Genomic DNA, 19121 nt, shown 5'->3' on the forward strand with positions numbered 1-19121 from the left:
GACCAGCCATATAAATACTGTATAGTGGCTACAAGAGTAGAGAGCAGGGGCAGAATTTTGCCCTTGTTGGGTGGGCTCGGTGAGGGCAAGCGGGAGAGGTCGAGAAGCCACCCACTGCCCGCAATCGGGGCTGGACCATGATTTCACGCTGGCGGGCAAATTAAGGACCATCCTGCGTGAAATGCACGTGGCAGTGCTCAGCGCTGCCTGTGTGAGGCGGGGCTGCCTCAGATCTGCCTCAGGGAGGCAAAGATTTTAAGAAATAAAATAAAGAATTTTAAATTGTTAAAAAACATGTCCCCTCAAGTGACTCTGTCACATGAGCAGGGACATGTTATTAATGGATGTTTAAATTTTTATTTAATTTTTAATCGCTGTTGGAAACCTCATCCCACCCATGAATGAGGTTTCTTAAAAAATCCAAAGGCTGCTTGGCATTTTTGCCAGCCCACCAAATGTAAGGTTGGACAGGCAGTGAAAGATTTAATTCAATTATTACTTTAATGGCCTTAATAGGCCTTTTAATTGTCGGCGGGCGCACTGCCAGCTCCCGTGCACACCCGCCGACCGAAATATCACGCAAGTGCGCGATGACATCAGGACACTCCCCCAACATCATCTCGTTTCATTTTACGCTTGTTCAGGTTGGGCACGCCCCCACCCAACGAGTTAAGAATTCTGGCCCAGGTCAGAGGTTGGGAATCCTGCAGAGAGTAACTCACGTCCTGACTCCCCAAATCCTGTCCACCATCTACAAGGCACAAATCAGGGGTGTGATGGAATACTCCCCGTTTGCCTGGATGAGTGCGGCTCCAATAACATTCAAGAAGCTTGACACCATCCAGGTGAAAGCAGCCCACTTGACTGGCACTCCATCCACCACCTTAAACATTCACTTCCTCCACCACTGATGCACAGTGGCAGCAGTGTGTACCATCTACAAAATGCACTGCAGCAACTCACTCTCAACAGCACCTTCCAAACCCATGACCTTTACCACCTAGAAGGCCAAGGACAGCAGATGCATGGGAACATCACCACCTGCAAGCTCCCCTCCAAGTTACATTGGAAATATATTGTTGTTCCTTCACTGTCGCTGGAGCAAAGTCCTGGAACTCCCTCCCTAACAGCACTGTGGGCGTACCTACTCCACATAGACTGCAGCGGTTCAAGAAGGCAGCTCACTACCACCTTCTCAAGGGCAATTAGGGGTGGGCAATAAATACTGTCCTAGCCAGGGATGCCCCCAATCTGTGAAAGAATATATTTTTGAAAAAGTAGCTGTTGTGTATCTCAGTATTCTGCATGGTGCTTGTAAATGAAATTCTTTCAAAGGTGGTAGCCTGCTGTGCGTCCACATGTTAGTCTCACTCATTGCAACATGCAACAAAAACATGATGACAAGGCTGAGATAGAATTATTTTTTTACATTTCATTTGATAAATTCATGACTGAAGAACATTGTGACATATTTTTGTAACTCAGAAAGTTGATATTTTGGAAGTTTGAGTGATTTGAAAGGTTGCCCTTTGTGTGCACATTATATTCAGATACACAGGGAATCAGCACAATAAGTAATCACAAAAAATAGCATTAAAGGTATATTTGGGGACAATGGGGGAATTCAACCCTAACATAGAGGACTGGTGTAATCACAAATGAAGGTTACATATTTGGTTGAAAGCTAATAAAATAGAAGGTGTGGATAAAATGTTGTCTTTACCATGGGGCCAGATGTTTCTAATATGGTGTCAAACCAATGTTGGCTGCAACTCCCCCGCTATGGACTACTCTGAAAATATTGAGATTCTGGACTCATATTATGGCCTGGATAAGAATGAGATTGCACTGAGAGCTGCATTCTGCGAAAGGAAGCAGTTGTCATGTGAGACTATTGCAGAGTACATTCTTGAATTCGAGAAACTCTCTTGTCACTGTGGGTATGGCTCAAACTTAGTAATCGACCTGAGAGACACGTTTGTAGACAGCCCAACAAACCATGAAATCCAGACCAAGCTTTTGAGCAAAGGCAATAAGCTGACATGGGAGGAGGTCTTCAATAAGGCTACAGCCATGCAAATGGCAGAAAGAGATGGTTGCAAATTGCAAGGGAGTTTTCCCCCTGAGCCGGCAGGGGAGGTCCTCCAGGTTTCAGTGAGCTCCAGGCCACGGCATCAAGTTCACAGTCTCGGAGTCAGAAATTTAGATCCTACCGTTGTCATGGTAGCCAACAACCATTTAAATGTCCCCATTTCGATTTAAAGTGCTATGTCTGTGGGAAAGTCAGTCATATGCAGTTGGCATGCAGGAGTAGAGGAAACAGTAATGTTCCAAATCACAGTGAAGCACCAGGTCACAGCAACGCTCCAGGTCGAGGTTGCGGTAGACCTAAAGCTAGTTCAGGAGTCTGGGAATTCTGGAATGCACATGATAGGATATGGAAACAGAAGTTTATGCTATCGATGAAGCATAATATCGTACTTGGAGTGCAAGAGAAACAGCACTCTGGAGATGAGAGTAACAGACTAAAGATATAATTCCAGCACACACAGTAGAAATGAAAGTCGGAGATTTGCAACTTACTTTCATCATTGCTATAACTACAACTGTGTCGGTTATCTCGGAAGCAGAGTACAAGAAGTCTCTAAGTTACATTCCCTTGTGCAAAACACATGTGAAGCTGCCTAGTATTCCAATAACAGTATTTCAGTGTTAGGTCAAGTTAGTGTTCAGGTTGCGTATGCTGATATGTATTATTACTCGCCATTGGTAGTAAAAGGAGGGAACAAGGTCCCCCTGATGGGGAGGAATTGGCTTAAGAAAATATAATTAAATTGGACCAAGTTATTTATAGTATAGGTATCAGTAAGAACACATCTGACATTGAGAAAGTGCTAAGAGAGCACAGTGGTCTTTGAGCAAGGGGGTCCAAATGATAAAATTAGGCATAACAAAGCTGAAGTCAAGATAAAGGACAAGGTAGAGCTGACATTTAAGCAAAGCTAGACCAGTACCTCATGCACCGTTTGAAGCACTAAGTAAAAAGCTGAATAGAAGGCATTAACTGCTGAGGAAAGTTTGAGCAGGTTCGAAACTATGCCCATAGGAGTTTAGAAGAATGAGAGGTGATCCTATTGAAACACATAATGCCCTGAGGGGACTTGACAAGGTAGATGCTGAGAGGACGTTTCCCATGTGGGGAATCTAGAACTAGGGGACACCATTTAAAAATAAGGGGTCTCCCATTTAAAATGGAGAAGAAATTTCTCCTCCTATCCAAGAGGGTTACTCGTGTTTGGAATTCTCTACCTCAGAGTATAATGGAGGCTGTGTCATTGAATATATTCAAGGCTGGATTAGATTTTTGATTGTCAAGGAAGTCAAGGGTTATGGTGGGCAGACAGGAAAGTCGAGTTGAGACCACAATCAGATCAACCATGATCTTATTGAATGATGGAGCAAGTTCAAGGGGCCAAATGGCTTACTCCTGCTCATAATTCTTATGTTCTTGTGTATTTGAAAGAACAGGATCAATTAAGAAAGCGAGAGAAGCAAACGGGCTGCACCCATATGGGGTAGTTCAAAAAGCAGACAAGTCTGTTCGGATTTGTGGAGATTGTAAAGAGACGGTAAATAAGATGATTGAAAATGATACTTACTCACTGCCTATGAGTGAAAATTGTTTTCTAATTTAGCCAATGGATAAGTATTCAGTAAGATAGATTTATCGAATGCATATTTGGAATGAGGATTAACTGGCAAGAGCAAAGAACTGCTGACCATTCACACACACAAAGGGTTGTACCAGTACAAAAGGCCATCAATTGAGATGTCTACTGCTCCTGCAGTGTTCCACAGAGTCATGGATCAGGTACTAAGTGGGATGAAAGGAGTATGCTGCTTCTTGGATAAATTAGCAGTAAGACAGAGAAAGAGCACATTGTAAGGTTGAACAAAGTCCTAGATCAACTTCAAGAGTATGACATCAAAGCTAAAATACATGTGTTACTTCATGGTGTCACGTGTAACATACCTGGATCACCAAACAGATGAAGGTATCCACTCAATGCAGGAGAGTTTGAGGGGATTTTGAAAACAAAGAGACCAGAGAACAAAGAAGAACTTAGAATAATACACAACAATCCCTATGAATGTTTTATGTTCATCCCCAATGTAGCTGATACATTTGCTCCACTGTATCAACCGCTCAAAGATGCAATAGGTTGGGGGCGGTCTATTGAGTGTCAGGAAGCATTTGAAGTGAAGAAAATACTGACTAGTAATGCTGTTATGACCCACTATGATTCCAGGATTTGTTTTCCCCATGTGCAATGCCTCATCACAGCTTTTAGGTGTATGGCCTTATCTCACATATGGAAGATGGTGTAGAGAAACCTGGAACATATGCTTCACATGCTTTAACTAAGTTAAAACAAAATTATTCACAAGTTGAGAAAGAGGATTTAGCAATCCAATATGGTGATACTAAGTTCCACAAAAAACTTGTATGGTAGGAAGTACACTTTGTTAATTGACCACCAAGCCCTTATGATCATATTTGGTTCAAAGAATGGAGTACCATCCTGAGTGGCAGCACAACTTCAGAGATGGGCATTGATTTTGATGGCCCATCAGTAGGAAATTAAATACCGTAAATCAGCAGATCATGCTAATGTGCATGTCCTTTTGAGATTTCCTGTGAAGACTGATTCTAGCCACTGAGTTACCTGTGAATTACTTCACATACACAAATAACATGCCAGTGCCTGGCAGAGAAATTAGTGAAGAAACTCACAAGGATGTGGTGCTTAGTAAAGTGCACAATTATGTTATGAATGGCTGGCCTAAAGAGCGTGATGATGAGAAATTGCAGGAGTATTTCACATATAGAAATGAACTGTGTAAATCAAGGCTGTCTCCTGTGTGGTTTAAGAGGCACTATTCTGCCAAGGTTTGGAGACAGATTGTTAGAGGGACTTCAAGAGCACATAGGAATAGTCCACATGAAAGCAGCAGGTCAGCATTGAAGTGCTGCTTTGGGCTGCATTAGAGTGCTTCAGTTGGAGTTTGGTGAGAGAGGAAGTTTGCTGAAGAGGGTAGGAGAGGTCCTTTCTCTTTCTACCTTTCCTAAATCAGAAGAGCAGTGGGCTTGGTAAGTAGAACCTGGTAAGTATTTCTACTGTCTTTAATATTCACTAAACTAGAGAAAATAAAAGTAAAGGGAGTAATTTGAGGGTAAGTCATGGAAGGGCAGCTCGGTCATGTGGAATGCTCCTCCTATGCAATGTGGGAAGTCAGGGACACTTCCAGTGTCCAGCACAACCATGTGTGCAGGAAGTGTCTCCAGCTGCAGCTACTCAAAATTCATGTTTCGGGGCAGGAGCTGCAGCTCGAGTCACTATGGAGCATCTGCAAGGATGAGATCTTTGTGGATAGCATGTACAATGAGGTAAAGAGCAGGTAAAGAGTGCACGGGCAGAAAGGGAATGGGTGACCACCAGACAGAGTAAAAACACTAGGCAGGTAGTGCAGGAGTCCCCTGAGTCCATCTCCCTCTCCAATAGATTTTCCATTTTGGATACTGCTCGGGGAGATGGTTTCTCAGGGGAATGAAGCAAGAACCAAGTCTGGGATGCCACGAGTGGCTCAGCTGCACCGGTGGGAGGTGGGGGGGTGGTGGGTGGGAAAGAGTGGAAGAACACTAGTGATGAGGGATTCTATTGTAAGAGGAACAGATGAATATTCCTGCAGCTGCAGGCATGACACCAGGGGGTATGTTGCCTCCCTGGTGTCAGGGTCAAGGATGTCACTGAGCGGCTGCAGGATGTTCTGAAGGGGGAGGATGAACAAGCAGCAAACATGGTCCATATCGGTACCAACAACATAGGTTAAAAGAGGGATGAGGTCCTGAAAGCAGAATACAGAGAGCTAGGAAAAAAATGTAAAAATAGGACCTCAAAGGTAGTAATCTCAGGATTACTCCCAGTGCCACAGGCTAGTGAGATCAGGAATAAGAGAATAAACCCGATGAATGTATGGTTGGAGAGATGGCATAGGAGGAAGGGATTTAGATTCCTGAGGCATTGGGACCAATTCTGGGGAAGATGGAACCTGTATAAGTTTGATGGGTTGCACCCCGGCAGGACAGGGTCCTATCTCCTCGCAGGGGGCAGGTATAAACTAGATTGGCAGGGTGATAGGAGCCTGAGAGGGGAGACACAAGAGAGGGAAACAAATATAGGAATGAAAGACAGATAAGTAGAAAGCAAAAGTGGAAGGCAGAGGAAACAAGGGCTAGCAGCAAATAGGGCCATAGTACAAAAAAAAGGGTAAAAAATGTTAAAGACAAGTCTAAAGGTACTGTATCTGAATGCACTGAGTATTTGCAATAAGGTAGATGAATTAACAGGGTGAATAGATGTAAACTGGTACGATATGAATGCGATTACAGGGACATGGATGCAGGTTGACCAAGGCTGGGAACTGAACATTCAAGGATATTCGATATTTAGGAAGGACAGGCAAAAAGGTAAAGGAGGTGGCATGGTGTTGTTAGTTAAGGATGAAATCAGCGCAATAGTGAAAGTGGATATTGGCTCAGAAAATCTAGATGTAGAAACATTCTGGGTGGACCTAAGAAGCAACAAGGGGCAGAAAACATTAGTGGGAGTTGTCTATCGGCCTGCAAACAGTAGCGATAGGGCATGGGACGGCATTAAACAGGAAATTAGAGATTCATGTAACAAGGGTGCTACAGTGATCATGGGTGACTTTAATTTACACATAGACTGGGCAAACCAAATTAGCAATAATATTTTGGTGGATGAATTCCTGAAGTGTGTACGAGATGGTTTTTTAGATCAGTATGTTGAGGAACCACCTAGGGAACAGGATATCCTAGATTTGGTATTATGCAGTGAGAAGGGGCTGATTAATAATCTTGTTGTGTGGGATCCTTAAGGGAACAATAACCATAAAATGTCAGAATTCTTCATTAGGTTGGAAAGTGAAGTAGTCCGATTTGAAACTGGGGTCCTAAATCTTGACAAAAGAAACAACGAAAGTATGAAGCATGAGTTGGCTAAGATATATTGGGGAACTTCATTAAAAGGTATGATGTTGGATAGACAATGGCTAATATTTAAGGAATGAATGTATGCATTGCAACAGTTATATATTCCTTTCTGGTGCAAAAACACAACAGGAAAACGGCCCAACCATGGCTAACAAAAGAAAGTAAGGATAGTATTAGATACAAAGAGTAGTCATATAAACTTGCTAGAAAAAGTAGCAAGTCTGAGGATTGATAGCATTTTAGAATTCAGCAAAGGAAAACCAAGAGATTTATTAAGAGGGGAAAAGTAGAGTGCGAGAATAAACTTGCAAGGAACATAAAAATGGACTGTAAAAGCTTCTATAAGCATGTAAAGATAAAAAGATTAGTGAAGACAGATGTAAGTCCCTTATAGTCCGAAACGGAAGAGTTTATAATAGGGAACAAGGAAATGGCAGAGCAATTAAACAACTACTTTAGTTCTGTCTTCACAGAGGAAGACATAAATAACTTCCCAGAAATACTAGGGAAACAAAGGTCTAATGTGAAAGAAGAATTGAAGGAAATTAGTATTACTAAAACAATAGTGCTGGAGAAATTAATGGGACAGGAAACCGATAAATCCCCAGGGCCCGATAATCTACATTCCAGGATACTAAAGGAGGTGACCATGGAAATAATGGATGCATTGGTTGTCATTTTCCAAAATTCTGTAGATTTTGGAACAGTCCCAGCAGATTGGAGGGTGGCAAATGTAACCCTACTATTTAAAAAAGGAGGGAGGGAGAAAGCAGCGAATTACAGATCAGTTAGCCTAACATCGGTAGTAGGGAAAATGCTAGAGTCTATTATAAAGGATGTGATAACAGGACGCTTAGAAAATATCAGCAGGATTAGACAAAGTCAACATGGATTTATGAAAGGGGAATCATGTTTGACAAACCTACTGTAGTTTTTTGAGGACGTAACTAGCAAAATAGATAAGGGAGAACCAATGGGTGTGGTGCATTTGGATTTTCAGAAAGCTTTTGATAAAGTTCCACATAAGAGGTTAGTGTGTAAAATTAAAGCACATGGGATTGGGGGTAATATATTGGCATGGATTGAGAATTGGTTAGCAGACAGGAAACAAAGAGTAGGAATAAACAAGTCTTTTTCAAAGTGGCATGCGGTGACTAGTGGGGTACTGCAGGGAGCAGCTATTCACAATATATATCAATGATTTGGGTGAGGAAATCAAATGTAGTATTTCCACATTTGCTGATGACACAAAACTTGGTGGGAATGTGAGTAATGAAGAGGGTGTTAAGAGGTTTCAAGGTGATTTAGACAGGTTGAATGAATGGGTAAATACATGACAGATGCAATATAACATGGATAAGTGTGAAGTTACCCACTTCGGTGGGAAAAACAGAATGGCAGAGTATTATTTAAATGGTGATAGACTGGGAAATGTTGATGTATAAAGGGGCCTGGGTGTCCTTGTACACCAACCACTGAAAACAGGCGTGCAGGAGCAGCAAGCGGTTAGGAAGGCAAATGGTATGTTGGCCTTCATTGCAAGAGGATTTGAGTGCAGGAGCAAGGATGTCTTACTGAAGCTGTACCAGGCCTTGGTGAGACCACACCTGGAGTATTGTGTGCAGTTTTGGTCTCCTTACCTAAGAAAATATATACTTGCCATAGAGGGAGCGCAGTGAAGGCTCACCAGGCTGATTCCTGGGATGGCAGGATTGTCGTATGAGGAGACATTGGGCCAACTAGGCCTGTATACACTGGTGTTCAGAAGAGTAAGAGGGGATCCCATTGAAACGTATAAAATTCTGACAGGGATGGACAGACTGGATGCAGAGATAATATTGCCACTGGCTGGGGGTCAGGGGGTTGCGGGGGGTGGGGGTGTCTAGATCAAGGGGTCACAGTCTCAGGATATGGGGCAGGCCATTTAGGACTGAGATGAGGAGAAACTTCTTCACTCAGAGGGTGTTGAACCTATGGAATTCTCTACCACAGAAGGCTGTGGATGATAAGTCATTGAATATATTTAAGAAGGAAAGAGATAGATTTCTGGACTTTAAGTCATCAAGAGGTATGGGGTGAGTGCAGGAGTACGGCGTTGAGATAGATGATCAGCCATGATCATATTAAATGGCGGTGCAGGCTCGATGGGCCAAGTGACCTACTCCTGCTCCTATTTTCTACGTTTCTATGAAGAAGCTATTTTGGTATCCAAAGGTAGATCGAGATATTGAAGAGTTGGTGAAAAGTTGTGAAGTGTGTCTCAGAATGAGGACTGATCAAGCCAATGTTCCTTTCATTCCATGGTCAAACACAATAAAACCATGGGAATGGGAAGGGAAGTGTACCTTATTTTGATCCATAGCTATAGTGTAGTAATTATGGTTTTATTTAGTGTGTAATGTACCTTCAAGAATAATATTTGTTAAGGAAGATCACATGATCTGTAGTAACCAATAGGAGATTAGCGCAGGTTACCTCAGCAGTCAGTGTAGAAATAGAGTTGGAGTTGAAAGCACACATGTAGTTGCTGCTGAGTATATTGTGAATAAACTTAAACGCTTCCGCCCAAGAACTATCTGCAAATCAACTCTATCATTAATAGTACAACTCAGCCACCTTACAATATATAGCAAGTGGATAAATGTTGAGTCTGTGCCCAATGCCACAAGAGCCAAAACCACTGTGGTTTTGATAAGTTGGTTTGCATCTTATTGGTTTCTGGGGGTGTTGGTGACAGATAATGGCCCACAGGTTAAAACAGAAGAGTTTGAAATATTTCTGAGTAAGAATGGAGTCAAACGCACTCTGCATTGAATGGTGCTGCAGAAAGAAGTGTACAGATTGTGAAGAAGTCTTTGCAGAAGTATTTGTTAAGTGCCAAGCTAGATAGTAATTTCTGTGTATCTGTTCGACACAGTGTTCTCTTACAGAATAACCTCACAGTCTACAACAGGTTGCTCACCTTACCTGTTAGCATTTAAACACACTCCTAGGACAAGGTTTCATTTGCTTAAGCCTGACTTCAATAGCAAAGCAAGAGAAAAGCAAGACAAGGTGAAGATGAGTTATGATGCATGATGCATGTAAGAGATTTGGAGAGTTCAGTGCTGCTCAGAAGGTCATGGTGGAAAACCGTCAAGATGATTCGGAGAACTACGTAATTGGAGTTCTTATAAAGACACTAGGTACTTTCACAAATCCAGTGAAAATTGGAGAGAGACTCCAGTGTCATGTTGATCATTTGCTTGAAAGAGGAAATTGGACAAAAGGAGAACAGGAGAAACCTCCTAGAATCCTACAGCCCAAAGTGAAAGTCAAAAAGGAACTGAAAGTTTGCCTTTACCACAGAATCCACTGGAAGAGCAAAGTGACTCAGGGTCTTTGTTTAACGCAAATCAATATCACAGTTGCAACCATTAAGTGGAGTTGAAAAGCAAAGTCAACGTTCAGATTTGACACAGGAAAGATGCTGAGAGAGCAGAGTCAAGCTAATGGAAATGGCAGGAGATACCCAGGCAGTAAAAGAAAGAAGCCAGATTGATTAATTGAAAGTACGTAGGAAGAAAGAAACAAATTAATTGTTTCTTGTCAAATGATGATATTTTTGTTCAACATATGCTGATGCCAAGGAAAAACATATTTTTTACATGTAAATTACTCTGGCAATATCGTTTATGTATGTTTTTGTTGTGATTATAATAGAAACAAATAAGCAACCCAACCTATTAAATTTCAGGTATTGTTGATGTTGTTTTAGGCATACTGAATTCTGGGAAAATATGTTATGCCATTTTACATTTTAATGTATAAGCTTTTTTCAAGTGTGGAGGGAGTGTAGTATATTGTAAGAGCTGGGTATTTTGTTCTACAGGCCTCTCTGCTGCCTTCTTTGTTGGAGAGCTATAAATGAAGTTAGCTCAAATAATGGCTGCCTGCTGTGAGTCTACATGTTAGTCTTAGTCAGTGTAAGACACAACATTACTGTTCCAAAGCAATGCTTTGAGGCACAAATCGCTTTACTTCATTTCAGAACAAGACTGGATTAAACCAAATTTAAAGTTAAATATTCCTTACACCGGTATATGCCCAATGTTGGTTTTATTCAGAGATCAGTGCGAGTAACAAAATATTCTGTGGTTCTGCTTTTATCTTCTATGTTATTGGTCAAGGATTAAAACCAAAGTGACAGAAACTCATTTTCAAAGATGTTACATAAGGGAGAATGCTGAAAGCTGAAAAAAAGATATTCAGAACTCTTGTTTAAAAATAAATTCCAATCCATCTTCAAATGCCTGAGCTAATACAACATTACAGACCCATTTAAATTTGTATACATTAGCATTTGCATTGGGAATATGACATTAAAATGAACAGACAGATCATTCGGCCTTTTTGAAAAGTGAAGTGCATGCAAGATAATCTACCACTAGATGTGCAAGATAAATGTTCTAGCAATTGGATGTTTTTGCAGGTGAAGTTAATATAAATGCCTGAAAAACGGTTTCTGATCCACAAAATAAGGTAATTAACAAATGTACCTTATAGTAAGCCCAAATTTTATCAAATAGCAAATTTGAAAATAAAAAATCCAACTCCATTGGTAAAATACATCCATAATGCAGATTTGTTTTCATTATGCCATTTCTGAATACTGCTCAGATTTACCTGTTTTAAGAGCCTGCCAACCCACTGAAAAGGGAGTTCGTGCCTGCACCGTGTACATGGAAATTGGGCTGTGATTATCAATGCCAGGGCTCCAAGAGAGTTGAGCTGTGGTATCTGTGATCTCCTCCACTATAACACCCCCTGGTGGACCTGGTGGAACTGAAATACAAGACAAAAAAACACGTGAGAGGATGCCATATGATGGATAACAGGGCACCAGCTGTTTAAAGCAAAGGACATTAGGTAAAACAGGAGTGAAAATCACCCCTTTGCTAACAGCAGACTGCAGGAGACTGAAGATTTGGATAAGAAACAGCTGCTATGCTTTTTTTCCCAGACAAAAGAGAAAAAACTTAAGTCGTAAGGAACAATGTTGGATAAGTCTAAGCAGATGTGGGGTGAGCTGCCTTTTGATCTTATTGCAGTCTTTAAAAACATAATTTCTTGCACAACAATATGCAAAATAATAAAAATCAGATGTTTCACTTAAAATTTACTTTGGCCAGGATTTAAGTTGGTTATATTCATGTTGAAAACATCTAAACCTCCTTGTTCATATAACAGTGCATGCCATTAAACACAGAGGATTCAAAAAAATGTAGGAGAGGAAATGTTTCATCTTGTGGACATCATATAGGCAAAATCTGTTAAAGGCTAAACACTGACTTTATATGAATGACATTGCACTGTGGAGGCAGTTGAGCGTGATTGAGAAATTTGACAACAGGAATAATCCTGCCAAAAGGGAGATGCAGCAGAATTCAATGCACATTAATTATACCACTGGGAGGGAGAGGGAAATATCTAAATTGGTTTGATTTTCTACCCCATCTTGTTAGAAGCACATGCCTTTCCAGGAATTATATTTAATTTGAAGAATTGGAGGGTAAATGAAGTAGTTAGAAATTTAATCATCGCTGCAAAAATAGGCATGCACAAGACCCGTTGGCTTTTCCTGTGCCATGTTTTCCACCAATTCCACCCCCTTGAAACAGATGAGCTATTCTGGTTACATTACTTATATAAACTAAAGGATGGAATTTAGTTCTTGTAAAAAATAGTTTCAAAAAGTGCTGACTGTAAACAGATTATAACAATTGAAAGTAATAGTACGCAGATGGGTCCAGGTTCAATAAGTGATGCTGAAAGCTATTTTGGCTTAGTGAAATTACATTGTATTAAATACACTTATATATGCCATAAATATTTCTACTAAACTATGAAATCAACACATAACTAACCAACTGAGCAATTCTCAGCCATATTTACATTTTGGCTTTGTATAATTTTACCTCTTTTCTCATTTGAACCCCAGTCTATTTAGATGATTTCTATATTTGGGTATATTTACAGCAATGTTAAAGGTTTGCGATACGCTGGGAAAAACAGCAGTAAATATTAATAGGTTATGGGGCACATTGGTCTCTTTGATCTCTTACCATTACATCAGTGGAAATTGATGTTAAACCTTATTGAAATAGCATAAACATTTATTCTATTTATCTTTGGCCCCTGCTGATCTGCTATTGCAGTTATGGTGGGATATCGAGAGAACTCCCACAGCAGTCCTACCTAATGATTTATCAAATGCACAAGAAACTCAAATGTATTTTAATTCAATCTACTTATTAAGGTATTATAAAAGTAAAAGGATTGATGTCTTGTTAATGTAAATTAAATGACATCTTGGAAAGAATTTACATTTCATAGAACAACTTGAACATGATTCAGAATGAGTGGGTTGATCTGATTAGAAATATATCATAAATAGGGTTAAATTGAATGTCATCCACTCAACTAATCCCTCACTTTGACAAGGATAAGTGCTGTTGCATTATGAATCAAGAGAAGAGATTTGGTGCACATGCTGTATGGCATAAAATCTCTTTGCAATCAATACACATTTGCTTGAAGATTTGGCCTTGCAAATGTCCTATTTTTATTCACAGACGTTGATAATTTATATCCACTTGTGTTATCAAAATTGAAGCTCATGGGATTCAAGTGGCAGTGGCAGTCTGGATATGAAATTAACTAAGCAATAGAAAGCAGAGAGTGAATGATTGTCTCTCATACTGATGGGAAGTATGCAGTGGTGTGTTCCAGAGATTGGTGTTAGGACCACTGGTCTTTTTGATATAAATGAATGCCCTGGGTATACAGGGCACAATTTCAAAGTTTTCAGTAGTAAACAGTGAGGAGGATCTCGTAACAGACATCAGGAGCATATAGAAACACTGGAGGAAGTGCAGGCACATGGCAGATGAAGTTTAATGCAAATAACTGTGAAGTGATCCATTTGGGTAGGAAGGATAAGGAGAGGCAAAATGAACTAAATGGTGCAATTTTAATGGGGGTGCAGGAACAGAGCTATCTGGGGGTGGGGGGGCGGAGGTTTTATTGAAGCTGGCAGGTCAAGTTGAGAAGGCTGTTAAAAAGGCAGACTGGATCCTTGGCTTTGTCTATAGAAGCATAGGGTACAAAAGCAAGGAGGTTAAACTAAACCTTTATAAATAACTAGCTGTGTCCAATGTTGGGATATTGTGTTCTATTTTGGGCACCACACTTCTGGAAGGAAATCAAGGCTCAGAGAGGATGCAGATGAGGTTATCAGAATGGTACCAGGGATGAAAGACCAGTTAGACGCAGAGATTAGAGAAACGGAAATGTTCTCCTTTGAGATCTGAGCGAGGTATTCAAAATCATGAGGGATTTTGATAGAATAAATAAGAAGCTACATATATTAATATACAGGTCCATGTTCTTTGCAGACAGAAAGAGCATGTACACACATTGCACCTGTATCAGCTAAACAAAATAAGTGATAGCCATTCGCTGGTTCATTCCTCTGGGCAATGCCTTGACCAATCAGAGTCCAGCTGCCTGGTTTAAATTTCAAACAATACTTGGCAGTTAACTGTCAGTCACCACTAACTGGTGCATTCTCCATGGCAATGCCTCTATCAATCAGAGTTCACTTGCGAAACAATCAGCATTCTCCATGGCAATGCCTCTATCAATCAGAGTTCACTTGTGAAACAATCAGCATTCTCTTCTCATTCAGTATAAACTTGTTGCTTCCTGTGACATCGGTATTCTTCTGCTGAGTGTAAAATGAAAAGCTTTGACAATGTCTTTTTTCAGCAATACTCAAATAACAACTGTTTCCTATGGCAGAAGGCTTGGTAACCAGAAGGTACAGGTTTAACACAATTGCCAAAATAACCAATGGTGACACAAGGATAAAGAAAATACACAGCGAGTTGTTATGATCTAGAATGCACTGCCTGAAAGGATTGTGCAATAAGATTTAATAGTAGCATTCAAAAGAGAACTGAATAAGTGCTTGAAAAGAAAAAAGAAAACTGCTGGGCTATGGGAGAAAAGCAGGCGCATGGGACTAATTGGATTTTTTTCAAAGAACAGGCACAATTTCAATGGGCTGAATGGCCTCCATTAGTGCTCTATGATGTGTTGGTTGTTATAGATATGGAATTTTTAGTCAATTCATGTACAGGATGTGGGCAGCACTAGCTAGGTCAGTATTTATTGCCCATCCTTAAATGCCCTTAAGAAGATGGTGATGAGTTGCCTTCTTGAACCGCTGCAGTCTCTGAGATGTACGTATACCCACAGTGCTGTTAGGGAGGGTGTTCCAGGATTTTGACCCAGTGACAGTGAAGGATCGGTGATATTTTTCCAAGTCAGGATGGTGAGTGACTTGGAGGGCAACTTCTAGGTGATGGTGTTCACATCTATCTGCTGCCCTTGTCCTTTTAGATGGTAGAGGTCGTGGTCTTGGAAGGTGCTGTCTAAGGAGGCTTGGTGAGTTCCTGCAGTGCATCGTGTACATGGTATGCACTGCTGCCAATGTTTGTCGGTGGTGGAGGAAGTGAATGTTTATGGAAGTGGTGCCAATCAAGCGGGCTGCTTTGTCCTGGATGGTGTCATGCTTCTTGAGTGTTGTCGGAGCTGCACTCATCCAGGCAAGGAGAGAGTACTCCTGACTTGTGCCTTGTAGTTGGTGGACAGGCTATGGGGAGTCAGGAGGTGGCTTACTAACTAGCAGAAGTCGCAAATGGTGCTGAACATAGTGCAGTCATCAGCAAACATCCCAGCTTCTGACCTTATGATGGAAGGAAGGTCACTGATGAAGCAACAGAAGATGGTTGGGCCTAGGAATTTACCGGAAGAACTCTTGCAGTGATCTCCTGGAACTGAGATGACTGACCTCCAACAACCATAATCATCTTCCTTTGTTGTAGGTATGACTCCAGCCAGCAGCGAGTTTTCCCCTGATTCCCATTGATTCCAGTTTTGCTAGGTCTCTTGGCTCACACTTGGCCAAATGCTGCCTTGATGTAAAGGGCAGTCACTCTCACCTCACCTCTGGAGTCCAGCTCCTTTGTCCATGTTTGAACCAAGGTTGCAATAAGGTCTGAAGCTGAGTGACCCTGGTGGAACCCAAACTGAGCATAAGTGAGCAAGTTATTGCTAAGTAAGTGCCGCTTGATAGCACTGTTGAAGACTCCTTCCATCATTTTACTGATGATCGAGAGTAGACTGATGGGGCAGTAATTGGCCGGTAAAAGCAAAATACTGCGGATGCTGGAAATCTGAAACAAAAACAAAAATGCTGGAAAAACTCAGAAGGTCTGAAAGCATTTGTGGAGAGAAAGAGTTAACGTTTCGAGTCCAGATGACTCTCCTTCAGCACATTAATTAATTGGCCGGGTTGGATTTGTCCTGCCTTTTGTGTACTGGACATACCTGGGCAATTTTCCACATGGCCGGGTAGGTGTCAGCTTTGTAGAAGTACTGTAACAGCTTGGCTAGGGGCACGGCAGGTTCTGAAACACAAGTCTTCAGTACTATTGCTGGAATATTGTCAGGGCTCAAAGCCTTTGCAGTATCAAGTGCTTTCAGCCGTTTCTTAATATCACGGGGAGTGAATTGAGTTGGATGAAGATTGGCATTTGTGATGCTGGGGACTTCTGGAGGAGGCCGAGATGGATCATCCACTCAGCACATCTGGCTGAAGACTGTTGCTAATGCTTCACCCTTATCTTTTGCACTGATGTGCTGGCCTCCTCCATCATTGAGGATTGGGATATTTCCTCCCATGAGTTGTTTAATTGTCAACCACCATTCACGACTGGATGTGGCAGGACTGCAGAGTTTATATCTGATCCATTGGTTGTGGAATTGCTTAGCTCTGTCAATCGCTTGCTGCCTATGCTGTTTGGCACGCAAGTAGTCCTGTGTTGTAGCTTTACCAGGTTGATGCCTCATTTTTAGGTATGCCTGGTGCTGCTCCTGGCATGCCCTCCTGCACTCTTCATTGAACCAGGATCGATCCCCTGGCTTGATGGTAATGTTAGAGTGGGGGATATACCAGGCCATGAGGTTACAGATTGTATTCAAGTACAATTCTACTGCTGATGGCCCACAGCCCCTCATGGAAATACAGCCTTGAGTTGCTAGATCTGTTTGAAATCTATCCCATTTAGCATGGTGGTGGTAGTGCTACCCAACACGATGGAGGGTATCCTCAATGTGAAGAGGAAACTTTGTCTCCACAAGGACTGTGCAATGGTCACTCTTACCAATACTGTCATGGACAGATGTATCTGCAGCAGGCAGGTTGGTGAGGATGAGGTAAAGTATGTTTTTCCCTCTTGTTGGTTCCCTCACCACCTGCAGCAGACCCAGCCTAGCAACTATGTCCATTAGGACTCGGCCAGCTTGGTCAGTAGTGGTGCTACTGAGCCACTCTTGGTGATGAACATTGAAATCCTCCACCCAGAGTACATTCTGCACCCTTGCCACCCTCAGTGCCTCCTTCAAGTGGTTTTCAACTTGGAGGAGTACTGATTCATCAGCTGAGGGAGGGCGGCATGTGATAATCAGCAAGGGGTTTCCTTGCCCATGTTTGACCTGATGTCATGAAAATTCATAGAGGCCAGAGTTGATGTTGAGGACTCCCAGGGCAACTCCCTCCCAACTGTATACAACTGTGCCGCCACTTCAGCTGGGTCTGTCCTGCCGGTGGGACAGGACATACCCAGGGATGGCGATGGTGATGTCTGGGACATGATCTGTAAGATACGATTCCATGAGTATGGCTATGTCAGGCTGTTGCTTGACTAGTCTGTGAGACGGCTCCCCTAATTTTGGCAGAAGCCTCCAGGTGTTAATAAGGAGGACTTTGCAGGGTTGACAGGGCTGGGTTTGCTGTTGTCATTTCCGGTGCCTAGGTCAATGCTGGGTCGTCCGTCTGGTTTCATTCCTTTTTATTGACTTTTTAGCGGTTTGATACAACTGAGTGGCTTGCTAGGCCACTTCAGAGAGCATTTAAGAGTCAACCACATTGCTGTGGATCTGGAGTCACATGTAGGCCAGACCAGGTAAGGACGGCAGATTTCCTTCCCTAAAGGACATTAGTGAATCTGATGGGTTTTTACGACAATCAACGTGGTCCGTGGTCATCACTGGACTTTTAATTCCAGATTTTTATTGAATTCAAATTCCACCATCTGCCGGTGGAGTGTCAGTGAACATCACCCTGGGTCTCTGGTTTACCAGTCCAGTGACAATACCACTACACCACAGCCTCCCCTGGTTCTTCAAGAGGAGATTAGAACACTGTAAAAGGCAAATAATGCATTACAAAATCAGACTGAAGTGAAGAAGAAAATCTACTGATATTCTTGCACCAGAAGACAATGCCACAAAGGCTTAACACTCATGATAGCTTCAACAGTGACTTACTTTACAATCATGTTCAGGCATGTATAACCCCTTGAGTGCTTTTAGAAACAACGATATCACTTCATTTAACATTATCACCAAGATCCCATTAGGTGCTTTTCACGTGAAGAGAGCAATGTGAAAAATAACTAACTTTCCTTTGAAATGAAGCGTGACAAATAAGTCAACTCAGTTGCACGTATGAACTAACACTAAACTATGGATTTCATGGTTGATTTCTCTAACATCTATATGTAGTCACATTTTACCTTGGTTGACTTACTCTAAACATATAGCACTAAAGAAAACAAATAAAGGCAATAGGCAATAGATGTGCGAATTTGTGCCTTTCGAGCTCAATGCACTGTTTGTACAATTGCAGTATAGTTCTATTCTTAGCTGGCTAGCCCACTCAGATTGAGATCATACAACTGAAGCCAAATTTTTCATTCTATACCCAATTCATATATAACAATCAAAATGGGAGACTTTAACGATGACAGCTCAGGGCACACGGAGATACAAACACTACATGCTAAACCACAAGTTCAAACATATTATAGTAACTTATAAAATGTAAGCACTAACTTTATATTTATAAACAAATTTTCTGACAATTTTAGATGCATAA

At 41.5% G+C, this 19121-nt stretch overlaps 1 protein-coding gene across 4 annotated transcripts in view; it reads right to left on the reverse strand.

Annotated features, from left to right (window-relative positions):
• Window positions 1-19121, reverse strand: part of LOC144681763 (contactin-4-like) — a 1677954-nt gene that overhangs the window by 241486 nt on the left and 1417347 nt on the right. For all 4 annotated transcript variants that reach the window (XM_078543733.1, XM_078543732.1, XM_078543731.1 and 1 more), the window contains exon 15: window positions 11741-11899. In XM_078543733.1, coding sequence (XP_078399859.1) covers window positions 11741-11899 — 159 coding nt within the window. The remainder of the gene's footprint in view (window positions 1-11740; window positions 11900-19121) is intronic.

The sequence above is a fragment of the Cetorhinus maximus genome, chromosome 6, assembly GCF_964194155.1.
Source record: "Cetorhinus maximus chromosome 6, sCetMax3.hap1.1, whole genome shotgun sequence".
NCBI lineage: Eukaryota > Metazoa > Chordata > Chondrichthyes > Lamniformes > Cetorhinidae > Cetorhinus > Cetorhinus maximus.